Source organism: Choloepus didactylus, chromosome 4 (assembly GCF_015220235.1).
Source record: "Choloepus didactylus isolate mChoDid1 chromosome 4, mChoDid1.pri, whole genome shotgun sequence".
Taxonomy (NCBI): Eukaryota; Metazoa; Chordata; class Mammalia; order Pilosa; family Megalonychidae; genus Choloepus; species Choloepus didactylus.
The window spans coordinates 101,682,292-101,709,404 of NC_051310.1; the positions used below are offsets into that span (position 1 = coordinate 101,682,292).

The window sequence follows — 27,113 nt, forward strand, 5'->3', positions numbered from 1 at the left end:
CAAGGGTACTTATTAATGAGTAGTATGATATCAGGGGAAGAAAAAATAAAAAGTCATTAGAGTCTAGAGCAGGGATCAGCAAACTTTTTCTACAAAGGGCTAGATAGTAAATCTTTTTTATTTTAGGCTTTGTAGGCCTTATCATCTCTGTGACAACTACTTAACTTCGCTGTTGTGAAAGTAGTCATAGGTAATATGTAAATGAGTGGGGTGTGGCTGTGTTCCAATAAAACTGTTAACAAAAACAATTTGCAGGCTGAGTTTGGCCCACAGGCTATAATTTGCCAAGCCCAGGTTTAGAGTGTCAAGAGGCAGGTTCAAGGAGAAAAAGAGTCTTAAGCTGAGCATTGAAGGACAGAATTTGCTAATCAAAAGACTAAAAAGATTGCCAATAGTTGTAACTAATTGGGAGAAGTAAATAAATGAATAATTTATTCACTCAGTAAATATTTATTAAATGTATACTATGCACCAGACACTATTAGAGGCACTAGGAATAAAACTGTAAACAAGATAAAGTCCCTCCCTTTACAGAGTTTAAAATCCGGTAGAAGAGATAAACAAAAAAAACTAGTAATGAAATAATATACATTTTAGGTAGTGAGTATGAAGAAAAAGAAAGCAGAAAAATGCAGGATAAAGCAATAAAAATGATCAGGGAAAAACTCTCTGGGGAGGCAACAAACTAACAAAAAACCTGAATTATGCATGGAAGCAAGCCATGCAAAGATCTGGGGAAAGAACATTCCAAGCTGAGGAACTGGAATCTCTACCCTGACAAACATGCTTGGTGGGTCCAAGGGACAGTATGAAGGGTGGGGAGAGGAAGAGGCATATCCAGGGCTCAGAGCACATAGCGCCTGGAAGACCACAATAAGGACTTAAGATTTTATTCTATTATGGGAAGTCATTGGAAGGTTTGGAGCAATAGAGTGATTTTTCTGCTTCAAATTAAAAAAAAAAAAAAATCACTCTTGCTACTTTGCAAAGATTGTAGTGGTACAAAAGTACAAGCAGAAAGACCCATTATTTGGTTAATAAAATAGTCCAGACAAGAGATGACAGTGGCTTGTAGCAAGGCAATGGTAAAAAGCCAACTGGGAGATAGTTAGAGGGATATTACTTTTTATTTTGAAATAAATTCAAAGTTCCAAATTAGTATTAAGAATACCCAAAATACCCTTACACATTTTTTTCTGAAACATCTGAGAATAAACTGCAGTCATGATACCTCTAAATACTTCAATGTGTATTTCCTATATACAAGAATACTCATTTATATAACTATACTATAACTATCAAAATTAGGAAATTATCACTTATGTAGAACTATTATCTAAACCAAGCAATTATTTAAATTTCACCATCTACCCAACTACTGCCTTTGATAGCGTAAGATAAAATTAACAAAAGATATCAGCCCAAGTCTTCCAGAAGCTCTACAAACCCCAAGCAGTGTAAGAACAAAGAAAACTACACCTAATTACATCATAGAAAAACTGATAAAACCCATTACAAGGAGTAAATCTTAAGAGCATACACAGAAGGGGAGAAAAAACTCACTTTTAAAGAAATAACAATAAGATCAACAGCTTTGCATTGTTCAGGAAGTGATGAAAGTAATTTATAATGAACTCTAATAAATCAATAAATTAATATTGCCTATTTTGTGAAATAGTAGGCCTAACTACCACTTTTACGTATATATGTATTATTCCACAATTTTAAAAATGAAGGAAAAAAAAGTGTGAATTAAATGGGTTCAACAAAGAATGATGAGGGAGAAAGTGGAAAAAGTGGGTATAATTCTTTTTTTTTTTTCCCATAAAGGATAGAGAAAGGAGAAGCTGGAAATGAACAAAGGGTGTGTTTAAGATGGGAGACAGTGTATCATATGTTTATGCTGAAGGAATGACCCAGTAGAGTGAGAAATTTCATTATGTATGGAAAAGAGGACTCCTATAGCCATAAGAGCTAAATCCATGAGTGAAAGGATTGAGTTCCAGTACACAAATGATGAATGAACCAAACGACCAGCCCAAACTACTAGGAAAACAAAGACTGCTCTCTCCTCTTAAAATACTCTGTGCTGAGGGGCTAACCTAAATTTTCCTCTCCAAAACTTAACTTTTTTACAACTTTAACAGAAACAATCTGCACTCACAGTCCTGCATTCCTCTTTACCTTTCCCTAGATATCCAGGTGGCTTCAACTTACCTGATTCATTAAACTTTCCCTGTAATTCATCAGTCTCTGAGCACCATTCAAGGTCTATTCTGTGATCAACAGATTTGTAAATTTCTGGAATTATCTCTTCTCTATTTATTCCCACATTTTCCAATCAATGTAACACCATGAAATCTCCTCCTTTACCTTAAACACTTAGAACTGATTATAAGTCAGTTCTACCTAACCTATGTTGGCATATATCATTTAGGTTAAGTATTATTTTAACCAAGACGTCTCACCATTCCTTCCTATTACCAGCCAGATAGACAAATTTAAATAGATAGCCTACTTTCAGCTCTTTTTCAGATAATTCCCTTATGTAATCATTATTTTTTAATCTTACCAGTATATACAAAGACACAGACCATATCATAAAATTTGCTATCCCATAAATTATTTTCTAACTCAGGATCCTCATACACTAATTAGTTCCCAGGAACTAGAACGAATAACCTCAAAATAGCAATGTTGTAGTCATGCTAGACCAGAAAACTGCAAAGCTAATACTCATTTCTTCTACAAACATTTCAGTTCTACTATAAATTTTACCAAGACGGTTCTTTTGTACTTGGTACACACACATACAAACACAAGGTCAAAGTAAAAGGCACAAGTTCAAGAATTTGTTTTCATTCTTAATTCCAATATTTCATATGCAAAAACACACTGATCTTATTACAACATCTGTATAAAAACTATTTTTCAATTCAAAGCACAAATGCTTTTCTATAATATATGCTGAATGAACTTTCAGTAAAAACCAATACAGTTGAATTATTTTTAATAATTCAACTCTCATAAAAAATATCAGTTGTAACTTAGACACAATAGTTTTAAACATTTTAATTTAAGTACCAGGGTTTGAAATGCAATAAATGAATCTGAGGTACCACATACCATTAATAGACATCTATTTCAAACCTAGGTTCTTTTCTTCCAGGAGATTTAAACAAATAGGTTTATTTTCATCCAAAGTCTCAGTGTGCCACCTAGTGCTATAGGGAGATTTTACAGCGCCTTATTCAAACACTAAATGTTTCAATAAAAGGCATAAACATCAGTCTTGAATGAAATTTTTATATTCAACTCTCACAGCATATAATCTAAGAAAGCAAGTGTTCAGAACGTTTCAAAGAGCCTATGTAATTCTGAGACTTGCTCCTAGACTGAAAAAGAAATTTTTAACTTCCCTCTCTATTAGGTTTAAAAAAAATACCTAAATAACTTCTATTTTTAACTTTTCTTATAACCTTGAAATGGTTATAAGCATAATTTATTATGTTTTTATATTTGCATCTCCATAATAGTTTCCACTTTACACAAGTTCTTCAAAATCCATACATACTGTTTGCTAATAAAACGAAATCCTGTATCTTTTTAAAATGGTCTGTCAGTTTCCTGAAAAACTCAGTAAAGAGTCTTTCTCTTAAATTCTGACTACTAAATCCCTTCATATTTGGGGTAGTATGAAGACAAGATTACCAGTCAATGAAGATCAGAAGGACATTAAAATTCTAAGACTGGTAATACTCGAATACTATTTTTACAAAACATGAAACTTACTCAAGAAACGATGTAAATGGTACAATTTCCCTAACATTACAAAACGATAAGACTAGCAATCTTTTCAGTAATGAATCATAGACCAAACATATTCAGTCTATGATAAATTTGTCAGTTCTTACTCATATTTTACACTTTTTTGAAAGGTAAATCCCTAGATAAACTGAGGCTACCAATACTATTATAAAATAAAAAATAAACTTCTATCTTGTATTAGCTACTGTATTTGGGGGTCTCTGTTATAGTAACTTACCCTACACCCTAAATAATACATCAAGTCTTATCAATTTTATATCATAAATATATCTTGAAACCATAAATCCACTAATACCACCATAGTCTAAACCATCATCATCTCAAGCCTAAATTACCGTAATGGCCCCCTGTATCAGAAGCTACCATATATTCACATAACCACTTGCTTTTCTGTCTGGAACAAAGCTAGACAATAGTTCTCCAACACTCTTGCAGATATGGCAATGTGATTGAGTTCTGCCCAAGAGAACATAGGTAAAAATGATGTAAACCATTTCCAGGCCTGGTTTATAAAAAGACCTCTGGGTCAACAACTAAACTTACTCTCTTTTTCCTCACTTGCTGGCAAGAGGATCCAGCAAAGGACTCCCTAGAGGAAAACAGAGCCAGAAGACAGAAGTAGATTTGGCCCAAGAATCATGATTTGGAATGCCGCATGCAGAATACATGCACTGAACTATTACATGACTAAGAAATAAACTAATCTGTTGGTTCCCTTCTGGTTACAGAGTGCTAATAAATTCAGATCAACCATCCAGTTGAGAAAAACCAGAAAACCTAAGCAAAACACTTTTTTTAAAACATCTGTTTAAAAGCACCAGAAAAACATGGAGGAAATAAGCAATTACAGAGCCAAGATCTAGGGAGAAAAGAAACCTGGAGAGGTGAGTGTAGCATTAGGGGCTGCTTTTCTCCCAAAGACACCTGCCAATTCAAAGAATCAGCCAAAGCAGAGAAGCTAAAAAGAGTCTGACAGACACAGAAAACAATGAAGACAAAATCTGTCCAAGTTTACCTAGGCTTTAGGTTGGGATACAAAAGAGCTTCATCCCAAGAATAAGGGTGAGTCAGAAGTAGATTGTGGGGATTCTTAGATAAAACACCAAAAACACAAACAACAAAAGAGGAAAATAGATACACTGAACTTCAACAAAATGAAAAACTTATGTACAAAGAACATGACCAAGAAATTGAAAAGACAACCTATAGAATGGGGGAAAATATTTGGAAACTATATATCTAATAAAGGTTAAATATCCAGAATATCTAAAGAACTCCTACAACACAATAACAAAAAGACAACCCAATTAATAAATCAGCAAAATCTAACAGTTCTGGTCAATCAAGATGATGGTGTAAGACGTTCTAGAGTGCCATTCTCCTACAGAAATTTTGAACAACTAGCAAAAACTGGCAAAGCCATCATCCTCAAAACTTAAAAACAGTTAAAGGATTTAAAAACACAGCTTTAAAAGCAGTAGAAGCCGCCCATGGCACCCTTGCTGGCCCATCTCCTGCAGCGGTGTGAGACAGCCTGCACTCCCATTGTGAGTCCCCCTGGCCCTGTTCTGGAGGGGGAAAAGTAACCCTTTGTGCATTACGGGTGTCCCAGAAGGCAAGGAAAAAAAGAGAGGAGGAGAAGGAATATTCAAAGAATTAATGGCAGAAAAAATTCTGAAATGTAACAAAAGACATGTATATGTACATTCAAGAAGCCCAAAAAACACCAAACAGGATAAACTCAAAGGAAAACACAACCAGACATACAGCAGTCAAACTGTTGAAACCAAGGCCAAGGACAGAGTTCTGAAAGCTGCAAGAGAAAAGTAACATATGACATCCAGTGATCTCCCGTAAGACCAAATGCCTATTTCTCATCAGAAACCATGGAGGCAAGAAGGCAATGGGATGAAATATCTGAAGTGCTGGAAAAAAATAAGTGCCCACCAAGAATTTTATGCCCAGCAAGATTATTCTTCCACAATGAGGGAAAGATTAAGACATTCCTAGATAAGCAAAGCCAACAGAGTTCGTCACTACCAGGCACCCCCTACAAGCAATGCTAAAGGGAATTCCTCAGATTGAAATGAAAGGACATTAGACAGTAGGTCAAAGCAGCATAAAGAAATAAAAACCTCTGGTAAAGGTAACCATATGGGTAATTAAAAAGGCCAGTACTATTGATTGTACTTTTCAGTATGTAACTCCACTTTTTACTTCTTACAAGTTCTAAAATGCAAATGCATAAAAAGTAGCGATGAATCTATGGTTTTGGACATACAAAGATACAATTTGTACAAAGCACAACAAAAAAAGTAGGGGGAGAAAGAGTGTAAGAACAGTATATAACACAACATTGTGAACATAATACTAACAGCACTGAAATATGTATGTGAATGTGATTAAAATGGGAAATGTTAGATTATATATATGGTAACAGAATAGAAATTTTAAAGAAAAATTCATGGAACTACATCACACAAACACTGAAACCTAAGTTAAACCATTGACTATAGTTAATAGTACAATTATAAAAATGTGCTATCATCAATTGTAACGAATGTTCCATACCAATGCAAGGTGTTAATAATAGGGTGGTATATAGGAATCCTGAATTTTATGCATGATTGTTCTGTAAAAACACATATTCTCTAATAAAGGAAAAAACTAGTGCAAATTAAAATTAATAACATGAAAAGATGCTCATTTAAAAAAAACAGTATGTGTGTATACTATGGAAGTTCAGTTGGTATCAAATCAAACATGTTATAGATTTGGGATGCTAAACTTTATCCCCAGAGTAAACACAAGAAAATATATAAATCTATATATAGAGAAAGAAATGAGAAAGGACTCAAAATGGTACAGTACAAAAATTTAAAGAATTATCAAAGTAAGCATTAACTCAAGAATCAAGAGACAAAAAAGGTGCAAGACTTACAAAGAATATGTATAAAGACTTATAAAAAACCAAATAGCAAAATAGTAGAAGAAAGTCCTACTGATAAGTAGTTACTTTAAATGTGAATGGATTAAACTTCCCAGTCAAAAGGCAGAGATTGGCAAGATTTAAAAAATAAAGCATAAAAAGTATTACCCAACTACATGCTGTTTACAAAAGACTCACCTTAAATTCAAAGACACAAGAAGGCTGAAAGTGAAAGGATGGGAAAAAATATACCACACAAAGAGTAAAAAAAAAGACAGGGTAGCTATACTAGTATTAATTAAATAGACTTTAAGTCAAAAACTGGTATGAAGGAAAAGATCACTATAATCTATATATCACTACATACTAATAAAGAACAATTCAACAAGAAGATACAATTATAAACATATATTCACCTAAAGGCAGAACCACAAAATATATGAAGCAAATATTGACAGATTTGAAGAGAAAAACAGATAGATGGTTCTGCATTAATAGTAGGAGACTTCAATATATCACTTCCAATAGATAAAACAAAAAGATAGAAGATCAATAAGGAAAGAGAAAGCTTGAATGACACTATAAAACAACTAGACCTAACAGACTAGACAACAACAAAGGCAGGATACACATTCTTCTCTAGTGCACATGGATCATTATTCAGATTAGACCATACATTAGGTAACAAAACAAGTCTCCATAAACTCAAAAATACTGAAATTATGCAATGTATCTTCTCCAACCAAAATGAAATGAAGCTAGAAATCAATAACAGAGGGAGAAAAGAAAAATTCACAATTATGTGGAAATTGAACAACACACTCTTAAACGACCAATGCAACAAAGAAATCACAAGTGAGATTAGGAAATATCTGAAATCAAATGAAAATGAAAAGTCAACATACCAAAACTTACAGGATGCAGCAAAGGCAGTGTTAAAGAGAGAAATTTATAGCTTTAAATACTGATATTAGGAAAGAGGATCACAAATCAGAGACCTAACTTCACACCTGGAGGATCTAGAAAGAGAAGCACAAATTAAAGCCAAAGAGAGCAGTGGGAAGGAAATAAGTTAGAGCAGAGATAAATAAAATAGAGAATAAGAAAATATTAAAGAGAATCAACAAAACCAAAGTTGGTTTTTTGAAAAGATCAATAAAATCAACAAAATTTTAGCCAGACTGACAAAAGACAGACACAAATAACTAAAATCAGAAATGAAAGGGGGGACATTACTACTGACCCCACAGAAATAAAAAAGGACTATAAGAGAAAATTATGATGCAGTCAGTTAAGCGAACTGACTTCCTCTTCCTATGGAGTCCCAGTCTGCAGTGGCTGCAGACAGCAGCTTCCTTGGTGGTGTACATGATCTGTGGTTTATACAGGTTGCCTTAAGGGACCATGGGGACAGCACTTTCCTGTTGATGGTCCTGTCTGACCTCATGCCATCCCAATCTAGGCTCCAGAAAGTACAGGAGGTACTGTGTACTGGTATGCGAGATGCATTTGGAAAGGCCCAGCATACGGTGGCCAGGGTCTACATCAACCAAGTCGCCACGTCCATCTCTACCAAGCTTCAAAGCAAAAAGCATGTGATCAAGGTGCCGCCCAGGGCCAAATTCAAGATCCCTGGCTGCCAGAAAATCTGTATCTACAAGAAGTGGAGTTTTACCAATTTTAATGCTGATGAATTTGAAGACAGGGTGCTGAGAAGCACCACATCCTGGATGGTTGTGGGATCAAATCCATCCCCAATAGTGGCCCCTTGGACAAGTGACAGGCCCTGTACTCATGAAGGTTTTGTCAGCACTGCCTTTGTCTGACTTGTGCCCACCAATAAAGTACTTCCTAGTCATCTAAAAAAGAGAGAGAGAGAGAGAGAGAATACTATGTACAACTATATAAACATGAATTACATACCCTAGATGAAATGCACAAAGTCCTAGAAACACACAAACTACCTACACTGACTCAAGGAGAAACAGAAGATCTCAACAGATCAATAAAAAGTAAAGAGACTTAATCAGTCTTCAAAAACCTCCCAGCAAAAAAAACTCCAGGACCAGATGGCTTCACTGGTGAATTTTACCAAACATATAAAAAAGAATGAACACCAATCCTGATCAAACTCTTCCAAAAAAATTAAAGAGGAGGTAACACCCTGACTCATTCTACGAGGCCATCAACACCCTAATACCAAAGCCAGATAAAGAAACACAGGAAGAGAATATTACAGACCAATATTCCTTATGAATTTAGACGCAAAACTCCTCAATAAAATACTAGAAAACCGAATCCAATAGCACATTAAAATAATTTTATACCATTATCAAGGGGGATTTGTCCCAGATATGCAAGAGTGGTTCAACATAAGAAAATCAATTAATATAATACAATACATTAATAGAACAAAGGGGGGAAACACATGATCATCTCAATTGGCAAAGAAAAGGCATTTGACAAAACACAGAACCCCTTTCTCATTAAAACACTTAGTGGACTAGAAATTGGAGGGAAATGTCCTCAATATGATAAAGGACATATATGAAAAATCCACAGACAACATCATACTCAATGGTGAAAAACTAAAAGCTTTCCTTCTAATATCAGGAACAGGACAAGGATGCCTATTGTCACCACTGTTATTCAACATTGTACTGGAATTCTAGCCAGAGCAATTAGGCAATAAAAAGAAACAAAAGACATCCAAATTATAAAGGGAGAAATAAAATTTCACTATTTGCAGATGACATTACCCTATATACAGAAAATCCTGAAAAAGTCACAATAAAGCTCCTAGAACTAGTAAACAAATTCAGCAAAATGGTGGGGTACAAGATCAACAAGCAAAAATCAGCTGTGTTTCTATACCCTACCAATGAACAATCTGAAGGGGAAAATTCCATTTACAAGAGCAACTGAAAGAAATCAAATATTTAGGAAGAAATTTTAACCAAGGATGTAAAAGACTTATACACAGAAAACCATAAAACAAAATTATTTTATATTTTAGCACAATTAAAAAGAAAAAAAAACAGGGAATGACAATGGGGACTAAGTGTCTCCAGACATTTGAGGGACACCATTGTACTCACACTCCCCCAACCACCTTTCTCCTGTTGGCAGGAATTAACGTGTGATGGGAATTTAATGACTGAAACAAATCTTAGACCAGGTCCTTTAATTTGTATCTTTGACTAAAAATGTAAAAAATTTAAAAAAATAAAATAATAAATGGAAGAGAGGGAAGCCAAAAAAAAAAAAAATTTTTAGAGTCTAAGGTGGCTGGATCACTTACCATCATTCTGTAATTCTCATCTGTGTCAAGAAGCTCATTTATCATGTAAACCCATGGGGTGCAACTCCTACAGAAAAAAAAAATACATACTATAAATCACTGACATTATCATCAAATCACGTTTATTTATAAAAAGATACAAATCACACCCACTTAAATTATTTACTACATTAAACAATACAAAAATAACAGCTCCTTTATATTGTCTGTTTGGATATAATAGCATGATTTAAACACTTCAAATGTACAATAACTCAATGCTCTCCAAAAAAAAAATTTAAATTAAGAGAAACAGTGTTTAGTATCCATGATAAATAAACTGAAAGGAAATACATGAATAGTCTAGTAGATCCTAACCCAGAGACTTCGACCTTTTTTTTTACTACAACCCACAACCCATAAACACAACACACATACAGACACACATTTTATATCTTGACCCAGTTCACACATACATGTTTAACTCAAATAAAGTCTCATGAAATAATATTTATCTCTATTCTATTTCATTTTTTAAATGTTCTCACTGTATTGATTTACGACTTACTGAGACTCAACTCAGTATGAAAACACTGTCTAAACTCTCCTGAAGAGCTTCCATAAATGCAGATTTCATCAGTATATCATAATTATTAATTACATAAGACTCTACATAGAACAGACCTTACTTTTCAGGGACGTCACTTAATAAGGCCAAAACTTTACTCAAAGAAAATCCAAAGCAGAGAAACTAGATAGAACACAAAGGGACATAGAAATTGCTATAAAGAATGGCCTAACCCTGTAAGAAGAGCCAATGAACAAAGAAAAGCAGCAATAACTGGAACCAAACACTCTTATGGGAGGAGAGCTAGGACATTTTTCCTTTGTCAACTGAATTTGCCTTTGTGAAATAAATTTGCTCCTTTTAAAGCATAAGACCTCAAATGAAAACATCTCTCCACACAAAAACTTGTGCATTCAAAACCGCACTATTCATGAGAGCCAAATGGTGGAAAAATCAATGCCCATCAATAAATGAATGGATAAAATGTGGTATAGGCAGGGACTTCCAGAAAGATGACAGAATAGGAAATTGTACAGCTCACCCCTCTCCCCAAAATAGCTAATGGACAGGCAAAACCATCAGACCCAACTGTTCTGGGGCTCCAAACACCATGGAAGTACTGCACGGCATCCAGGGAAAGGCAGGACCAAAAGACTGAGAAACTATGCTGAAAATCAGGGAGTAACTCACATGGCTGAGACTCCTGGCACCCATCCCCCACCCTTGAGGTGAAACTTATTTCTGCAACGCAAAAGCTAGGCCTACTTATAATTATGCCTACAAGTCACCCCCAGAGAATCTCTTTTGTTGCTCAGATGTGGCCTCTCTCTCTCGGCCAAGTCTGCAAACAAATTCACTACCCTCCTCCCTCCGTGGGACATGACTCCCAGGGGCATAATCCTCCCTGGCAATGTGGGACATGACTCCCAGGGATGAGCCTGGCCCTGGCATCATGGGATTGAGAATGCCTTCTTGACCAGAACAGGGAAAATTAATGAAACGAATAAAGTTTCAGTGGCTAATAAGAGATTTCAAATAGAGTTGAGACGTCATTACTCTTAATTCAGGCTTTGGCCAGATATTGCAAATTGCCACAGTATGCCAAGCCCCAACCAACAATATTCCTGAAAACTCTAAAGAATACCCTGGGTTCTATATAAAACTCTATAAAAGTTTTACTTAGTAAGTTTATTTTTTCAGAAATTTAAGGCCTCTAGATTGTTCCTATGACAGATAAGTCCTGAAACCCAGAGGTACCAGTCTCTCCAAGAATACAACCAGTTTCATTTTTCTACCCCATAAGGTTGACACCCCTTTCCAGCATGAAGAAGTTAAAATGGTCATTGCTCAGATATCCCTGAAGATTGAGAGAATGATCAAATAAGAGGAAAGAGGTATAACTGAGAAATTAAGATTTAACAAATGATTATGACTACTGACTCATTATATAGATATTTCTGTTTAGTTTCTAGTGTATTAGAATAGCCAGAAGGAAATGCCTGAAATTGCTGAACTGTAATCCAGTAGACTTGATCTTTCGTTATGATTGCATAACTATAGAGCTTTTATCATGTGACCATGTGATTGTAAAAATCTTGTGACTGACACTCCCTTTATCTAGTGTACGGTTATATAGTAAAAAATAATGACATGAATGGGGGGGACCTCCCAAAGAAAAGAACAGCTGAATTCACAATTCACAGGTGAATTCTAGCAATCATTCTGAGATGAATTAATACCATTCCTAATCAAATTCTTCCAAAAAATTGAAGAGGAGGGAACACTACTGAACTCCTTCTACAAAGCCACCATCACCTTAATACCAAAGCCAGTTAAAGATACCAAAAGAAAAGAAAACTACAGAGCAATCTCTCTAATGAATACAGAAGCAAAAATCCTCAACAAAATACCTGCAAACTGAATCCAACAGCACACTAAAAGAATTATACATCATGATCAAGTGGGTTTTCTTACATGTGTGGAAGGGTGGTTCAACACAAGAAAATCAATTAAAATAATACACCACATCAACAAATTGAAAGGGAAAATTTACATGATCATCTGGATCAACACAGAAAATACATTTGACAAAATCCAGCATCCTTTCTTGATAAAAAGTCTTTGAAAAACAGGAATAGAAGGAAACTTCCTCAACATGATAAAGGGCATATATGAATAACCCACAGCTAACATCATACTCAATGGTGAGAGACTGAAAGCTTCCCTCTAAAATCTGGAACAAGACAAGGACACCCACTGTCACCACTGTCATTTATCACTGTACTGGAAATTCTAGCCAGAGGAATTAGGAAAGAAAAAGAAATAAAAGGCATCCAAATTGGAAAGGAATAAGTGAAACTTTCACTATTTGCAAATGACATGAACCTATATTCAGAAGACCCAAAAAATCTAAAAAAAAAAAAAAAAACAAAAAAAAAACACTAGAGCTAATAAATGAGTTCAGCAAAGTGGAAGAATACAAGATCAACATGCAACAATGAGTAGTGTTACTATACACTAGTAATGAGCAATCTGAGGAAGACACCAAGAAAAAAGTATCATTTACAATAGCATTTAAAAGAATTAAATATCTAGGAATAAATTTAACCAAGGATGGAAAGGACATATACTCTGAAAACTACAAATACTGCTAAAAGAAATCAAAGAAGAACTAAAGAAACTGAAGGACACTGAAGGACATTCTTTGTTCATGGATTGGAAGAGTAAATATCATTAAGATGTCAATTCTACCCAAATTGACTTACAAATTCGATGCATTCCCAAACAAAATTCCAATAGCCTGCCTTGAAGAAATGAAAAAGCCAATTATCAAATTTATTTGGAAGGAGAAGGGGCCCCAAGCAGCCAAAAAAAGCTTGAAAAAGAACAAAGTTGGAGGACTCACACTTCCTGACTTTAAAGCATTATAAACCTACAGTAGTCAAAACAGCATGGTATTAGCACAAGGATAAACATATTGATCAATGGAACTGAATTAAGAGTTCAGAAATAGACCCACGCATTTACAGTTGATAATCAATCTTTGACAAGGCTGCCAAGCCCACTCAGCTAGAGCAGAAGCATCTCTTCAACAAATCGTACCGGGGAACACCGGATATCCATATGGATGAACAAGGACCCGTCTCATACCTTATAAAAAAATTAACTCAAAATGGATCAAAGACCTAAATATAAGAGCCAGGACCATAAAATCCTAGAAGAAAATGTAGGGAAGCATTTTCAAGATCTTGTAGTGGGCAGTATTTTCTTAGACCTTAAACCCAAAGCACAAGCAACAAAAGAAAAAATAGATAAATGGGACCTCCTTAAAATCGAAGACTTTGGCTTCAAAGGACTGTCAAAAAGGTGAAAAGGCAGCCTACTCAATGGGAGAAAATATTTCAAAACCACATATCCGTTAAAGGTTTGCTATTCAGAATATATAAAGAGTCCTACAATTCAACATTAAAAAGACAGACAACCCAATTTTTAAAATGGGCAAAAGACTTGAATAGACATTTGTCCAAAGAGGAAATACAAACGGCTAAAAAGTACATGAAAAGATGCTCAACATCGCTAGCTATTAGGGAAATGCAAATCAAAAACACAATGAGATATTTCACACCTACTACAATGCCACTGTTAAACAGAAAATGACAAGTGTTAGAGAGGATGTGGAGAAATAGGGACACTTATTCACTGCTGGTGGGAATGTAAAATGGCACAGCCTCTGTGGAAGACAGTTTGGTGATTTCTGAGAAAGTCAACTGCCATACGATCTGGCAATCCTGCTACTAGGTTTATACCCAGAAGAACTGAAAGGAGGGATGCAAACATTTTCACACCTATATTCATAGCAGCATTATTCACAATTGCCAAATGATGGAAAAAAACAAAATATCCATCAATTAATGAATGGATAAACAAAATGTGTATATACATATGACGGAGTATTATTCAGCTATAAGAAGAAATGAAGTCATGAAGCATGCGACAACATGGATGAACCTTGGGGACATTATGTTGAGTGAAATAAGCCAGACATAAAAAGACAAATATTGTATGATCTCACTAACATGAGCTAAATATAATGAGCAAACTCATGGAGTTAAAATCTAGAATATAGGTTACCAGAAGATAAAATAAGGGTAGAGAATGGGGAGTACATGTGTAATTTGTGCAGAATTTTTAATAAGGTTGATTGTAAATGCTTAGAAATGAATAGAAGTGATGGTAGCATATTATTGTGAGTGTAATTAACAGGAGTGAATCATGTTTGTGACTGTGATTGAAAAGGGAAGTTTAGGGTCATGTATGTCACTAAAAGGAGAGCTAGAGGATGAAACATGGTACTGTATAACACAGTGAACCCTGTTATGGACAACAAAGGTGATTAACAGTATAAATATAAGAATGTTCTTCCACAAACTAGAACAAATGTATGTCACTATTACCAGGCCTTAATAATAGGGTGGTATGTGGAAAAAAAACACACTTAATGCAAACTATGGACTACAGTTAACAGTGATACTATAATATTCTTCTATCGATTGTAACAAAGGTACCAGACCAATGGTAAGTGTGAATAATAGGGGAGTATAAAGGGCATGGGATTTTTTTTTTTTGGAGCAACGAAAATGTTCTAAAATTGACTGTGGTAATGAAAGCACAACTTTGTGATTATACTGAAAGCCATTGAGTGTACAAGTTGGATGGACTATATGTGGTGTGAATAAAACTGCTTTTAGGAAAAAAAAAAAATGTGGTATAGCCATACAATGGAATACTATTCAACCAAAAAAAATGAAGTACTGATACCTGCTACAATGTGAATGAACCTTGAAAACATTATGCTAAGTGAAAGAAACCAGTCACAAAAGACTAAATATTTATGATTTCATTTATTTGAAATGTCCAAAATATGCAAATCCATAAAGACAGAAAGTAGATTAGTGAATTCCTGTCTGGAACACTCAAGATTTTTGCTCAAATGTAGTTTTCTCAATGAGACCATTCCAAGCCTATTTAAAATTGCAACAATCTATCTTTACTCCCACTACTTGCATTCCCTATCCCTCTCTTCTACAGCATTTATTATTTTTTATTATATTATTTACTTACTTCATGTATTGTCTGTCTCCCTCCTCAAGAATGTAAACTCCATGAGGGGAAGGATTTTTGATGGTTTTGTTATTGTTGTAGTCCCAGAACACAGGACCAACAGTACCTGGCATTGAGTAGGTATTAATTAAATATTCATTTACCAATGAATGCAATTTATGCTAAAGAATCTTTGCCCACCTTTTCTTTTCCTCCCACCCTCTACATATGCAAAGCCTAACAATTCTTCCAGGCCAACTCAAAAGTCATTTTCATGAAGCCAACCTACTCTGACATCCCCAGCTGGCAGAAATCTTCTTTATCTGAACTCCCAGACACTTGATTTGTATCCTTCACCTCTAAAGGGCAGAAGGCTTGATATAGTGGAAAGAGTATGAAGAAGCATTGGAGTAAGCCAAGTCACTGGCTATGTGACCTTGAGAAATCATTTAACTTCTTTGAGTATCAGTATTCTCATCTATAAAAATGAAGGCTCTCCCTAACTTAACAAAGTTTTTAGGAGGATTTGGTGAGATACATATATACTTAAATCATTATGGCACAAGTGGGAAAGAGTATGCAGTTGTGGGATTGAATCCCAATTTAGCCACCTATTTTTATAGTTATATAACCTGAAAAGGCACTTAATCCCCAGGATCTCAGTTCTCTCTTCTATAATATGAGAATAACACCTACTTTATGACTTAATATTTGAAAGGTAGTATGCTAGAGTTCAAATTTCCACCAGTTAGCAGAATATTGGACATATAGTAGGCACCCAAATAATTTTTTGAAAGAATATATAAAAACTGGCACATAGTTGATGCTTAACAAATGCTATCTTCTTTTCCCCCATTTCCCTTATATGAGGGTTTTCTTCTCTACTATATTTAAGGTCCTGAAAGACAGGATCAGTGGTTGAATCATTTTTGCTCTAACCCACCTAAAGTCGTGCTTTACAAAACACTAGGCACTTGTTTTGGTTTGCTAAAGCTGCCAAAATGCAATACACCAGAAATGAGTTGACTTTTACAATGGAGATTTATTAACTTGCAATTTACACTTCTTAGGCTGTGAAAATGTCCAAATTAAGGCATCCACAAGATAATACCTTCTCTGAAGAAAGGATGCCAACATCTGGGACACCTCTGTCACATGGGAAGGCACATGGCCAGCATCTGCTGGTCCCAGGTTTCATGGCTTTCTGCTTCTGGCTTCAGTGGCTTCTGTCTCAGCTTCTATGGGTCCTTTCTTAGCTTCTCTGGGCTTTTCTCTATATTCTCTCTGGGCGTTTTCTGTCTTTTATTCTATCATAAAGGACTCCAGTAAAAGGATTAAGACCCACCTTGAATGGGTTGGGTCACACTCGATTAAAATAACCTAACCAAAAGGTCCCACCCACAACAGGTCTGCACCCACAGGAATGTATCAAAAGAACATGGCATTTTCTGGGGTACATAAACAACTCCAAACTACGACCGCACTCAATAAAGATTCTGAAAGAAAGAAAGGAAGAAAGCTGTATGGTTGGTTGGCTGTCTGGTTGGTTAAGCAGGATTATCTCTTTTCAGTCATTCCAGAATCAATCAGTGAAGCTCTGCCCTCTATTAGCTTTTCCAATAAAGACAGTTGTAGGCTAGATACCATCCAAAATTTTGTGTGTCATATGATTAAAGCTGTAAGGGAGTGAGAGGAATACCACAGGCACTGAAATATAGATAGGAAATACACAGGAAGCAATATAGGATAAAGAGAATGAGCTCTGAAGTTCGATGGACCCTGATTCATATACAAAGACTGATGCTTATAAGCTATGCAACCTCAGGCAAGTTATTGAACATGTTGGAGCCTCAGGGTTCACAGCTTTAAAATGAAGGTAAAAAATATCTACCTTGTAAGGTTATTTACAAAGTTTAAAAACTATGTGTGAAGCACCTAATGGCACAGAACTAGCACTCAATAATTGGTAGCTGTATGCCACTGGATAGTGGGTAATTATTTCTATTTCCCAGACTTGTATAATATGGATTTTACTACAACTGTAACTTTAAAACAGTGTAAGGATTTAAATTTAAACTTACTTCTGAATTACAGATTAAATTCAGCTTTGACTTTAAAAATTTCAGCCCAGATATCACAAATTTGTATTACTAGGCCTTTTTCCCCCAACGGAAAAGCTCAAGGCTGAATTTTTACCTTTAACGTCCTACCAGATACTGATTTACTTCAAATCCTTACATCACTCTGTGTCTCATGCACTATTCAATTTGGCATCTGATAGATTATTGTCTCTGTCTCTGAACTGAAAAGTTAGTGATACTTAAGATGCATGAATTTTTTTTAAATAAATTCAAGAGAGTTCTATGTGCACTAGGGCAAACAAGTACCATAATGTGTAAATTAATAAACATAAGTAGGAATGTATGTTTCACAGTATGGTATTTAAATATCACTAAGGTTTCCTGAGAAGCAGTCCACCTAACAATAGGAATAAAAAGCTGAAAGAGCACGAGAAAGAGCTCGCAAGAGCCTGTATCAGGTTAAATAGAGCCACTATGTCAGATTTAAAAGTCTATGTCCTCCAAAACCTAATGAAAAAATAAGGTGGGATGGGGGGGATGATTTAGGTGTTCTTTTTTACTTTTATTTTTTATTCTTGTTCTGATTCTTTCTGGTATAAGAAAAATGTTCAAAAATAGATTGAAGAGATGAATGCATACCTATATGATGGTACTGTGAATAGCTGATTATACACCATGGATGACTGTATGGTATGTGAATATATCTCAATAAAACTGAATTTAATTTAAAAAAAAAAAAAAAACACTATATCCTTTGGACCCAATCACCAAAACAGTTTACTTATAACCCATTTGTATAGTATCACTGATTATGCTTCTCTGTTTGTTTGACCTAAACCCACCAAATGATTAACTACAGAGAAAAAAATGTGGCTAAAGGGAGTGTGGGAAAAGTAATGGAATAAGCATTCATTGAGAGCTTACTATGGGCCACAAGCAGTTCTAAATGCTTCACAGACACCTCATTTATTGCTTTCAACAAATTTATGAGGTGGGTATTATCTCTACTGTACAGACGAGGAAGCCGAAGCTCAAAAATTTTAAATAATTTGCCAAAGGACAAGTGGTAGAGATGGGATTCAACCTCCAATCAGCCTGCCTTGAAAGCCATCAGACTATCACATTTCCTCCGACAAAGACAACTTTCCAAATCATATTAAAAATTCACTAATTAATTAAAAATATTAATTCCTTAGTGGATTATCATTCAAATCATTTCAATATGAAGTATAAATCAATCTATGCCCAATTCATTATGAGGAAAAGTCATAGTTAACAGAAGAAATACAAGGAACACAGCACCAAGCAAGTATAGTGGTCAAACTACCAACCTTAGGTCAGAAAGCTTAGTCTCAGATTTACCACGGAATGGTCTGGAGCAAAAAAATAACCTCTTTGAGTCTCAGTTTCCCATTCGTATAATGGGCATAACACCTACCCTACTTCTATCTCAAAGTCTGTTTATGAGGATGAAATAGTTCATGTTGGTAAAATCAATCTGTAAACTATAACAAGCTATATAATACAATAAAGAATCACTATCTCTTCCGTAAGATGACTATAGTGAAAATTACTTGGCATGAACACATACAGTCCACCGGCAAGAAGAATTGCTCTCAGGCAGCCGCCCTATCTCAGCGGGAGCTACTTGACCGGAGCAGGTGCTGCTCCGAAGACCAATTTGCTGCCTGCTTTCTAACACTGCCGTCACTCATTTCAGCCTTTTCCCTCTTCTAGCCTGGTCCGGTGAATGGGGCTGAAAACAGTGTGGGGGTAAGGCGCGAAAAAGAAAGTGCCGAGGAAGAAGCACTAAGGAAGGCAGAAGGCTGGGTCCTGTTACTCCCAGGTGCGAGGCCTTGGTTAAACTCTTTCAACCCCTCCGGCCCTCAGGTTTCGTGTCTATAAGGGGGACAGACTATTCCTGCTCTGCTTTCCGAGCCACAATGCAGGGAAAGCACGGCAAACCCCGCTGAACATGAGAGGACGATGGCGAGCACCTGTCAAATGACTGGCTGGGCGGGAGGCTCCCTGGGAGACCCCCTGCAGTTCTGACATTCCAGAAGCCTCGACACGCGCGGGCCGGGCCGCCCCCACCCCCGCACCCGTGAGGCAGGCCCCCGCTCACCCCTCGGCCTGCGCAGCGCACCAGGTCCCACCTCCTTCAACCTCTGCTGAGACCGCCCCCAGGTCTCCGTACTAGACCCTCCTGTCCTACCCCCTACACCACCCGAGAGGCTGCAGCTCTCCTCGCACAACGATCCCGGCCCCCCACCATCCGCTAGCCCAGGTGAGGTGGGAGGGAGGAAGGGCGTACCCAGCCGCCATTTTGTCCCCTTGGGCCCCACCACCCTGGCAGCCAGCCTGCGCCCCAGCCCAGGCCTGCCCGGGTGTGCGCAACGCGCGCCCCTCACGGACACTCACCCCCCACCGCCCTTCTCACTTCGGCGCCGCTCCGAGCGTCCCGTCGGGAAAGGGGCGGGGCGGGGCGGGGCGGCTTTGAGGGGCGGGGCGGCTACACAACGCACCACGTGACTCCCGGCCGCGGCCGGTGTCGCGCCGCTCTCCGCACCCTGCAGCCCGCGCGCATGCGCAGCCTGGTTCGCGGCGCCGAGGCGGGAGGCGGAGGCATGGGTTTGTGTTGGTTGTGTCAGAGCGGTGACTTCTTGCCGGCTGTTCTCTTCCTTAGGTCGCGCTTGCACCGCAGTTTTTAGCCGCACAGTTCCCTCACTCAGATTTCAGATTCATTCCCTTCTCTCTGCCTGCATTATCACCACAGTCAATCCCACAGATTAAGGACCAAGAGGTCCGCCTTCTAAAATTCTGTTCAGGTGAGAGAGCTTCAGAAAAGCACAGCTCACCCTCTTCTGTAAAAGTTTATTCGACCGCTTTTGTGTGTCAGGCTTGAAGTGCTAGGTATGACGCTAAGTACAAAGACCTAACAAATGTTTGATCTATTTCAAAGACAAATTGAACACATGATACGTATTTCTAAAATCTTTAAATCACGGTTCTGAACAAATTAGAAAAATGACTCAACGCAGACCATAATTATCAAATGAGTGACAAATTCCAAGTATTCCCCATCACTTTTCACCCAATGCCATGCAGCTGGGAAACTCGGAGGCTTTACCATTCGTTCTTTCTCGTTACCCATAACAGGTAGGAGGTCATGGAACCCACTGGAATCTGCCTCACAATAAGCACTTGAAGGGAGGGAACCATATTGATGGCTGTGTTCTGGATTCTTTCCCTCTTGCCTTCTTAGAAAACTTCCTCTTTCATTTATTAAACAAATGTTTATTAAGCACACACCATGTGTCAGATGTTATTCTAAATGCTTGAGTTGATAAGTGAGCAAAATAGACAAAACCCCTGTCTTCCTGGAGCAGGGTAAAGACAGACAATAAATAGTAAATATAATAAATAAATAAATTATATGAGGCATAAGAAGGTGATAAACACCACAGAAATAATGAGTAGGATAAAGGGATGGAGTGAGGAGTACACTTCAAATTCATTAATTGTTGGGGCCTTCTCTTATCAATTATCCTCTCTCCCCTGTCATTCCCAAGAGCATTTAAATAACCTAACTCCCTCCCATCTTGAAATCTCCCACCTAACCATCCAAACCCACTTCTACTTCTGCTCTCTTTCTTCTCCTTTCAGATCCACCTTTTGTAGCTCCATTTCTCCCATTATCTAAACAAGAATATCTTCATTGCCTCAACTACCCCTCATGCCTCAACTTACTGAACTCTAATTTCTGTCCCCATCTCCCCATGGAAAGTGTGCTTTCCAAAGTCATCAGGGATCTCCCTACTGCAGATCCAGTGGACACTTACCATGACCTAACAATTTCTCTGCGTCGGTTGACACTCCTTCCTTCTGGAAACACTTTATTTCCTGACCTTCCATTTTTACTCTCCTGATCTTCCTCCTTACTCTCCAGCCACTCCCTCTCCATCTCTTTTGAAGGCTACCCTTCTTTCTCCATCCCTCACATGCTGATGTCTCTCAAGGATGGGGGCATGGCCTCTCTTTTTTCCCACTGGAGACACTCTCTCTGGGTGATTGCTTTGTGTTATATGACTTAAGTTAGCATCTTTGTGCTCTTAATTTCCCAATTTGTATCTCCAGCCCTGATTTCTGTTCCTGAGCTCCATATCTACAAAGAACTACCTACTAATCAATTAGCTAGAGAGAGAGGGCCACATCTGAGCAACAAAGAGGCACTCAGGGGGAGAATCTTAGGCACAATTATAAGCAAGTTTAGCTCCTCCTTTGCAGTAATGAGCTTCATAAGGGCAAGTCCCATGATAGAGGGCTCAGCACATCAAACTGCCAGTCCTCAATGTTTGTGAGAACATCAGCAACAATCCAGGTGAAGAAGCCCAACACCTCAGCATTTTCCCCCCAAAATTCTCTCAAAATCATCAGGTTCAAAAAAAGAAAAAAACACAAACTCACTTTCTTTTGCCACAAAATCTGTTCTTGTCATTGATCTTCCAAGTATTCTGGTGCTCCTCACTTCGCTTTCTCTGCCCCGGTAGCAGCAGACTTGACCAGTGACTTGCATTGGCCAATAACCTGTGAGCAGGAGTATATGGTTTACCATGTCTCTTTTCTTTCTGTCACCAGCAATTTGTTTCAGACAGAAGCTGTTCCATCAACCTGGGTTCCAGAGTGAGGATGACATGGAACAGAACTACAGTCCATCCCTGACAAATAGTAGCATTGGCTTTTGTAAGCCATGGTAGTAGACTGAATTAAATACCACAAAAAAACACGTTCTTAATCTTAATCCACATTCCTATGGGGGTGAACCCATTGTCAATTGGATCTTTTGAAAATGTTATTTTTAGTAAAGGTGTGTCCAATTGAAAAAGGGTGGGTCTTAGTCCATGTAACAGGTGACCCTATCGACAGAAGAAACCAGAAGCCGAGTCAGAAAAACATGAGAAGAGCCAGAAGCCAGAAGTCAGTGGAAAGCCAGAAGAGCTGACAAAAGGAGATAACATCACCATGTGACGGGAGGCAAAGATATAAGCCAAGGAACCCCAAGGACTGCCAACAGCCAGCCCCAGAATGCTACTGACTCAGAGAGAAAGCAAGCTTTGCCACTATCTTGATATTGGACTTCTGCTAGCCTCAGAACTGTGAGCCAATACCAAAGGGTAAAGGATAATACTGACTGCATTTTAAAACTTCAAATTCCATGTGAGACCAAGGGAAGAGATGTTTAGTTGGTGCAAGATCTATATTTCCGAAACAATTTAACTCACACAGTTCATTCAAATCCATAATTACATGAAACTTTTAATAGGAAGTGGTAGGTTTGCATAGGTTAGTGTGAAATAGCGACACATCCCAAAGTAATTTGGACAGAGAATAAAATATATATGCAAGGCCTTCCTGAGGAGCTGGGGAAAAATGCAGAGGTGTTGGGCTTCCTCACCAGATTGTTGCTGATGTTCTCACAAACATTGAGGACTGGTGGTTTGATGTGCTGAAGCCTCTATCACAGGACTTGCCCTTATGAACTTCCTCATTGCAAAGGAGGAGATAAACCTGCTTATAATTGTGCCTAAGAGTCTCCCCCTGAGTACCTCTTTGTTGCTCAGATGTGGCCCTCTCTCTCTAGCTAAGCCAACTTGGCAGGTGAACTCACTGCCCTCCCCACTACATGGAACCTGACTCCCAGGGGTATAAATCTCCCTGGCAACATGGGATATGACTCCTGGGGATAAATCTGGACTTGGCATCATGAGATTGAGAACATCTTCTTGACCAAAAGGGGGATGCAAAATGAAACGAAATCAAGTTTCAGTGGCTGAGAGATTCCAAATGGAGTCGGGAGGTCACCCTGGTGGGCATTCTTATGCACTATATTGATACCCATTTTAGGTTTTAATACATTGGAATAGCTAGAAGTAAATACTTCAAACTACCAAACTCCAACCCAGTCGCCTTGACTCTTGAAGACGATTGTATATCAATGTAGATTACAAGGGGTTTCAGTGTGATTGTGAAAGCCTTATGGATCACACTCCCTTTATCCAGTATATGGATGGATGAGTAGAAAACTGGGGGCAAAAAAACTAAATGAAAAATAGGTTGGGGGCTGTTTTGAGTGTTCTTCTTTACTTCTATTTTTTGTTCTTATTTTCACTTTTCTGGTACAGGGAACATGTTCAAAAAATAGATTGGGGTGATGAATGCACAACTGTATGATGGTACTGTGAACAATTGGTTGTACACTTTGGATGATTATAGGATATGTGAATATAGCTCAATAAAATTGAATTAAAAAAAAAACAACAAAGAACTGTGAGCCAATAAATTCCTGTTGTTAAGCCAAACCCAGTCTGTGGTTTTTGTAATTGCAGCTTTGGCAAACTAAGGCATCTCAGTCCCCTGAGATGTTGGGGAACATTTGATACCGTCGTGTAATCTAGCCTGTCCTGTAGAACACACTAATCCTGTGTGCTGTCCACTGGCTCCATTATCCCTCCAGGCCCCTAGACATGGCCTATAAGGCTCTGCAGATCAAGCCTACTCACCCCTCCACTTTCACTTCTAGGCCATTTCCTCAATCAGCCAAGGCTCCAGACAAATTAAAATACATTTAAATCCTGGAATTCCATTCTCCCTCTCTCCCTCTCCAAACCCAGAGCTTTTTCCCAAGTTGTTCCTTATTACTGGAATAATAATAATAGCGATCTTTGCCTGAGCATTTTCAATGTGCAAGACATTTATATATGATCTCATTTCATCTGACAACAACCCTGTGAATTGGGTAATATGTCCCCATTTTGCAAATAAACAAAGGCCCTAGATTTACTTGTCGTGGAGCAAACAGCTAGGAAGGGGTATAGCCAGGACATAAACCCAGGTCTTCTTTACTCCAAAGCCCCTCTTTGAATTATTATGCTACAGCAATATCTAGAGAAAGTTAACTTTTATTGAGCATTTACTATGTGGCAGACATTGTGCTAAGGCACTTTGCATGGATTATATTTAATCCATATAAAAATGCATACAATAAAGTATAGAATAGTGATATCCCATAGCGGTTAAGACTCTAACTTTGGAGTCAGATAAATTAATTGTATGACACTGAGCAAATTACTAAACACCTCTAATTTTCCTCATCTGTAGAACGTAGGAATAAGATGTACCTCACTGGGTTTTTGTGACTGTTAAGTTAGTTCATTTTTAAAAAGCCCTTAGAACAGCTTGTTGTATAGTATGAGCTCAAATTGTACCAGCTGTAATTTATTTTGTCATATAACATCACAACAAATTTATGAGGTAAATACTACTATATAACTGTCCCCTTTCCTTCAGCTGCCCTATCCTTTGCCACCTCTTGACTTCTGACACCCTTGTGCTCCAGAATGCACTTGTTCCTTTTTTCTACCTGGCAAACTCCTACTCACCTCTAGGATCTGCCTCAGATATCCCTTCCTCCACTTCCACAGCAAGCCTGGTTTCTCCCTCCCTGGGCTTCCAAGCTCTTTGTACAAACTCTGATAGTTACAGCTGTTTGGAAGCAAAAAGTCATTCAAGTAAAAGTGGAATTTACCATAAGGCTAGGGCTGAAATGCACAAGTTCCCTCAAAATCAGCTGTTCTTGCCTCTCTGATGCATCCCCTGGCTTCTCTGATCCTTTCTTCTTTGGGTCCCATTCTCCTCTCCCAGCCACCGGTTTCTCTGCCCATTCACAGAACCTTCTCTCTTACCAGCCCACTGTGGCCAACCAGGTTGCCTTTTTCTATCGAGGCCTTTCAGTTTTAGCTCCTCCTCTAGAACTACTCTATACAATAAGATAGCCACTGACCACATATAGTTAGTTAGATCTAAATTAATTAAAATTAAATCAAATTTGAAATTGGCCAATAGCACTAACCAAATTTCAGGTACTCCATAGTCACATGTGGCTAGTGACTACCATATTGGACAGTGCAGCTATAAACAATTCCATCATCACAGAAGGATCCATTAGACAGTGAGGCTCTACAGATACATTGTCGTATTCCAAGAAAGGGAGCCTGATTCTCCCTGGTCATTTTATCAACCAAGCTCTGTCATAGATTCTCAACCAGCCTTAGCATTGGCTGCTTTTGGACCAGGTGCCCACCGCTAGCCCATTCAGCTGTAGCAGAGATGTGTAGGGGTTGGAGAGGATAGCATGGAAATTGTCCACATGATTCAAAAATAAGGCTGTCTAAGCATGGGAACATGTCCCATGGAAAGTATGGGCAAGGCAGGAATTCTGAAGCCTGACCTGCTTGGCAGAATTGTGCTGTATTGTAATTATTTATTTATGAACACATTTTCCACCACTACTTGCTCCCATTATTGACTCCCTAAGGGCAAAGTATGTCTAATGCCTATCCTAAGAGCTTAGCACAGTACATTGCACATAGTAGGGGCTCAACAAGAGTTTATTATCCATAGAAGTTTAGAGGTAAGAAAAGACTTTAGTCTGGATGTAGAAAAGACAATAGTACAGGTAGGATTCGAATTAAATTTTGAAATAAAGACTGACTTTAGATATGCAAAGAGCAAAGGGGAAAGGCATCTTGGAGGGGCAGTGATTGAACAAAGGCTCAGAGGCAGGAGAATAAAAAGTGTGATTAGGCAGCAGAAAATACAGTAACACATAACACTGGGTGGAATGGAGGTGTTAGAAGATTAATCTGTGCCTGTTTGCTCTCAGAGCCATTCCTTGACCTTTTCTGCTCTGAATTTCAAGAAACTACACCTCCTGGATTCCTTTGCCATGTGGTTTATGGGTAGATTCGGCCAATGAAAGATGCTAACAGGAGGCTGGAGAGTAGAAGCCAAGAGATTTCTCCTCTCTTGCTCTGCCTCACTCAGCATCTCCAGTGACTGCTGCATCTCCTCCATGGCTCCAGTTCACACTGAGCTGCTGCTGCCATGGTTCTAGATTCTGCCTGATAGTCTTAGCTTTGGGGCTCTGATAACAACACCTCTTTCCATTGTACTGGAGGATTAATTTGCTCACATGTTTACCTTGAATGCAGTAATCACCTCCTGGCAAGTGGAAAATGAAATGCTGGTAATGGATGGCAGACAATAGTACTACAATTGCTTAAATTAGTATCTGTGTTTGTTTGAAATGAAGTGCCAGTAAAGAAACTGGAAAATTTGGAGCTGCTATACTTTACCATGTAGTAATAATGATAATTACAAGGACTGTGTTGTAGGCTGACAACTTCAGAAGCATTAGAGAAATAAAATGTTAAGCTCAGGGCTTTGAACTCTTAGTTCAAAGCATGGTCAGAGAACTAGAAAAAAATC

The 27,113-nt window shown here is 37.9% G+C and overlaps 1 protein-coding gene and 1 non-coding gene across 5 annotated transcripts in view; one reads left to right on the forward strand and one right to left on the reverse strand.

Annotated features, from left to right (window-relative positions):
• The window catches only part of SCAPER (S-phase cyclin A associated protein in the ER), a 600,702-nt gene extending 578,430 nt beyond the window's left edge, over nt 1–22,272 (reverse strand). For 2 of the 4 annotated variants that reach the window (XM_037833321.1, XM_037833318.1), the window contains exons 1-2: nt 20,208–20,282; nt 10,059–10,125 (exon numbers count right to left, since the gene is read on the reverse strand). In XM_037833321.1, coding sequence (XP_037689249.1) covers nt 10,059–10,103 — 45 coding nt within the window. In that variant the 5' untranslated portion in view covers nt 10,104–10,125; nt 20,208–20,282. Of the gene's footprint in view, nt 1–10,058; nt 10,126–20,207; nt 20,283–22,253 lie in introns of those variants that run through there. The other 2 variants (XM_037833320.1, XM_037833319.1) reach the window with 2 other exon arrangements.
• Nucleotides 8,039–8,173, forward strand: LOC119533660. Its single transcript, XR_005216781.1, has one exon. It is a non-coding gene; the product is annotated as a small nucleolar RNA SNORA70 (small nucleolar RNA).
• Nucleotides 22,273–27,113: the final 4,841 nt, after the last annotated feature.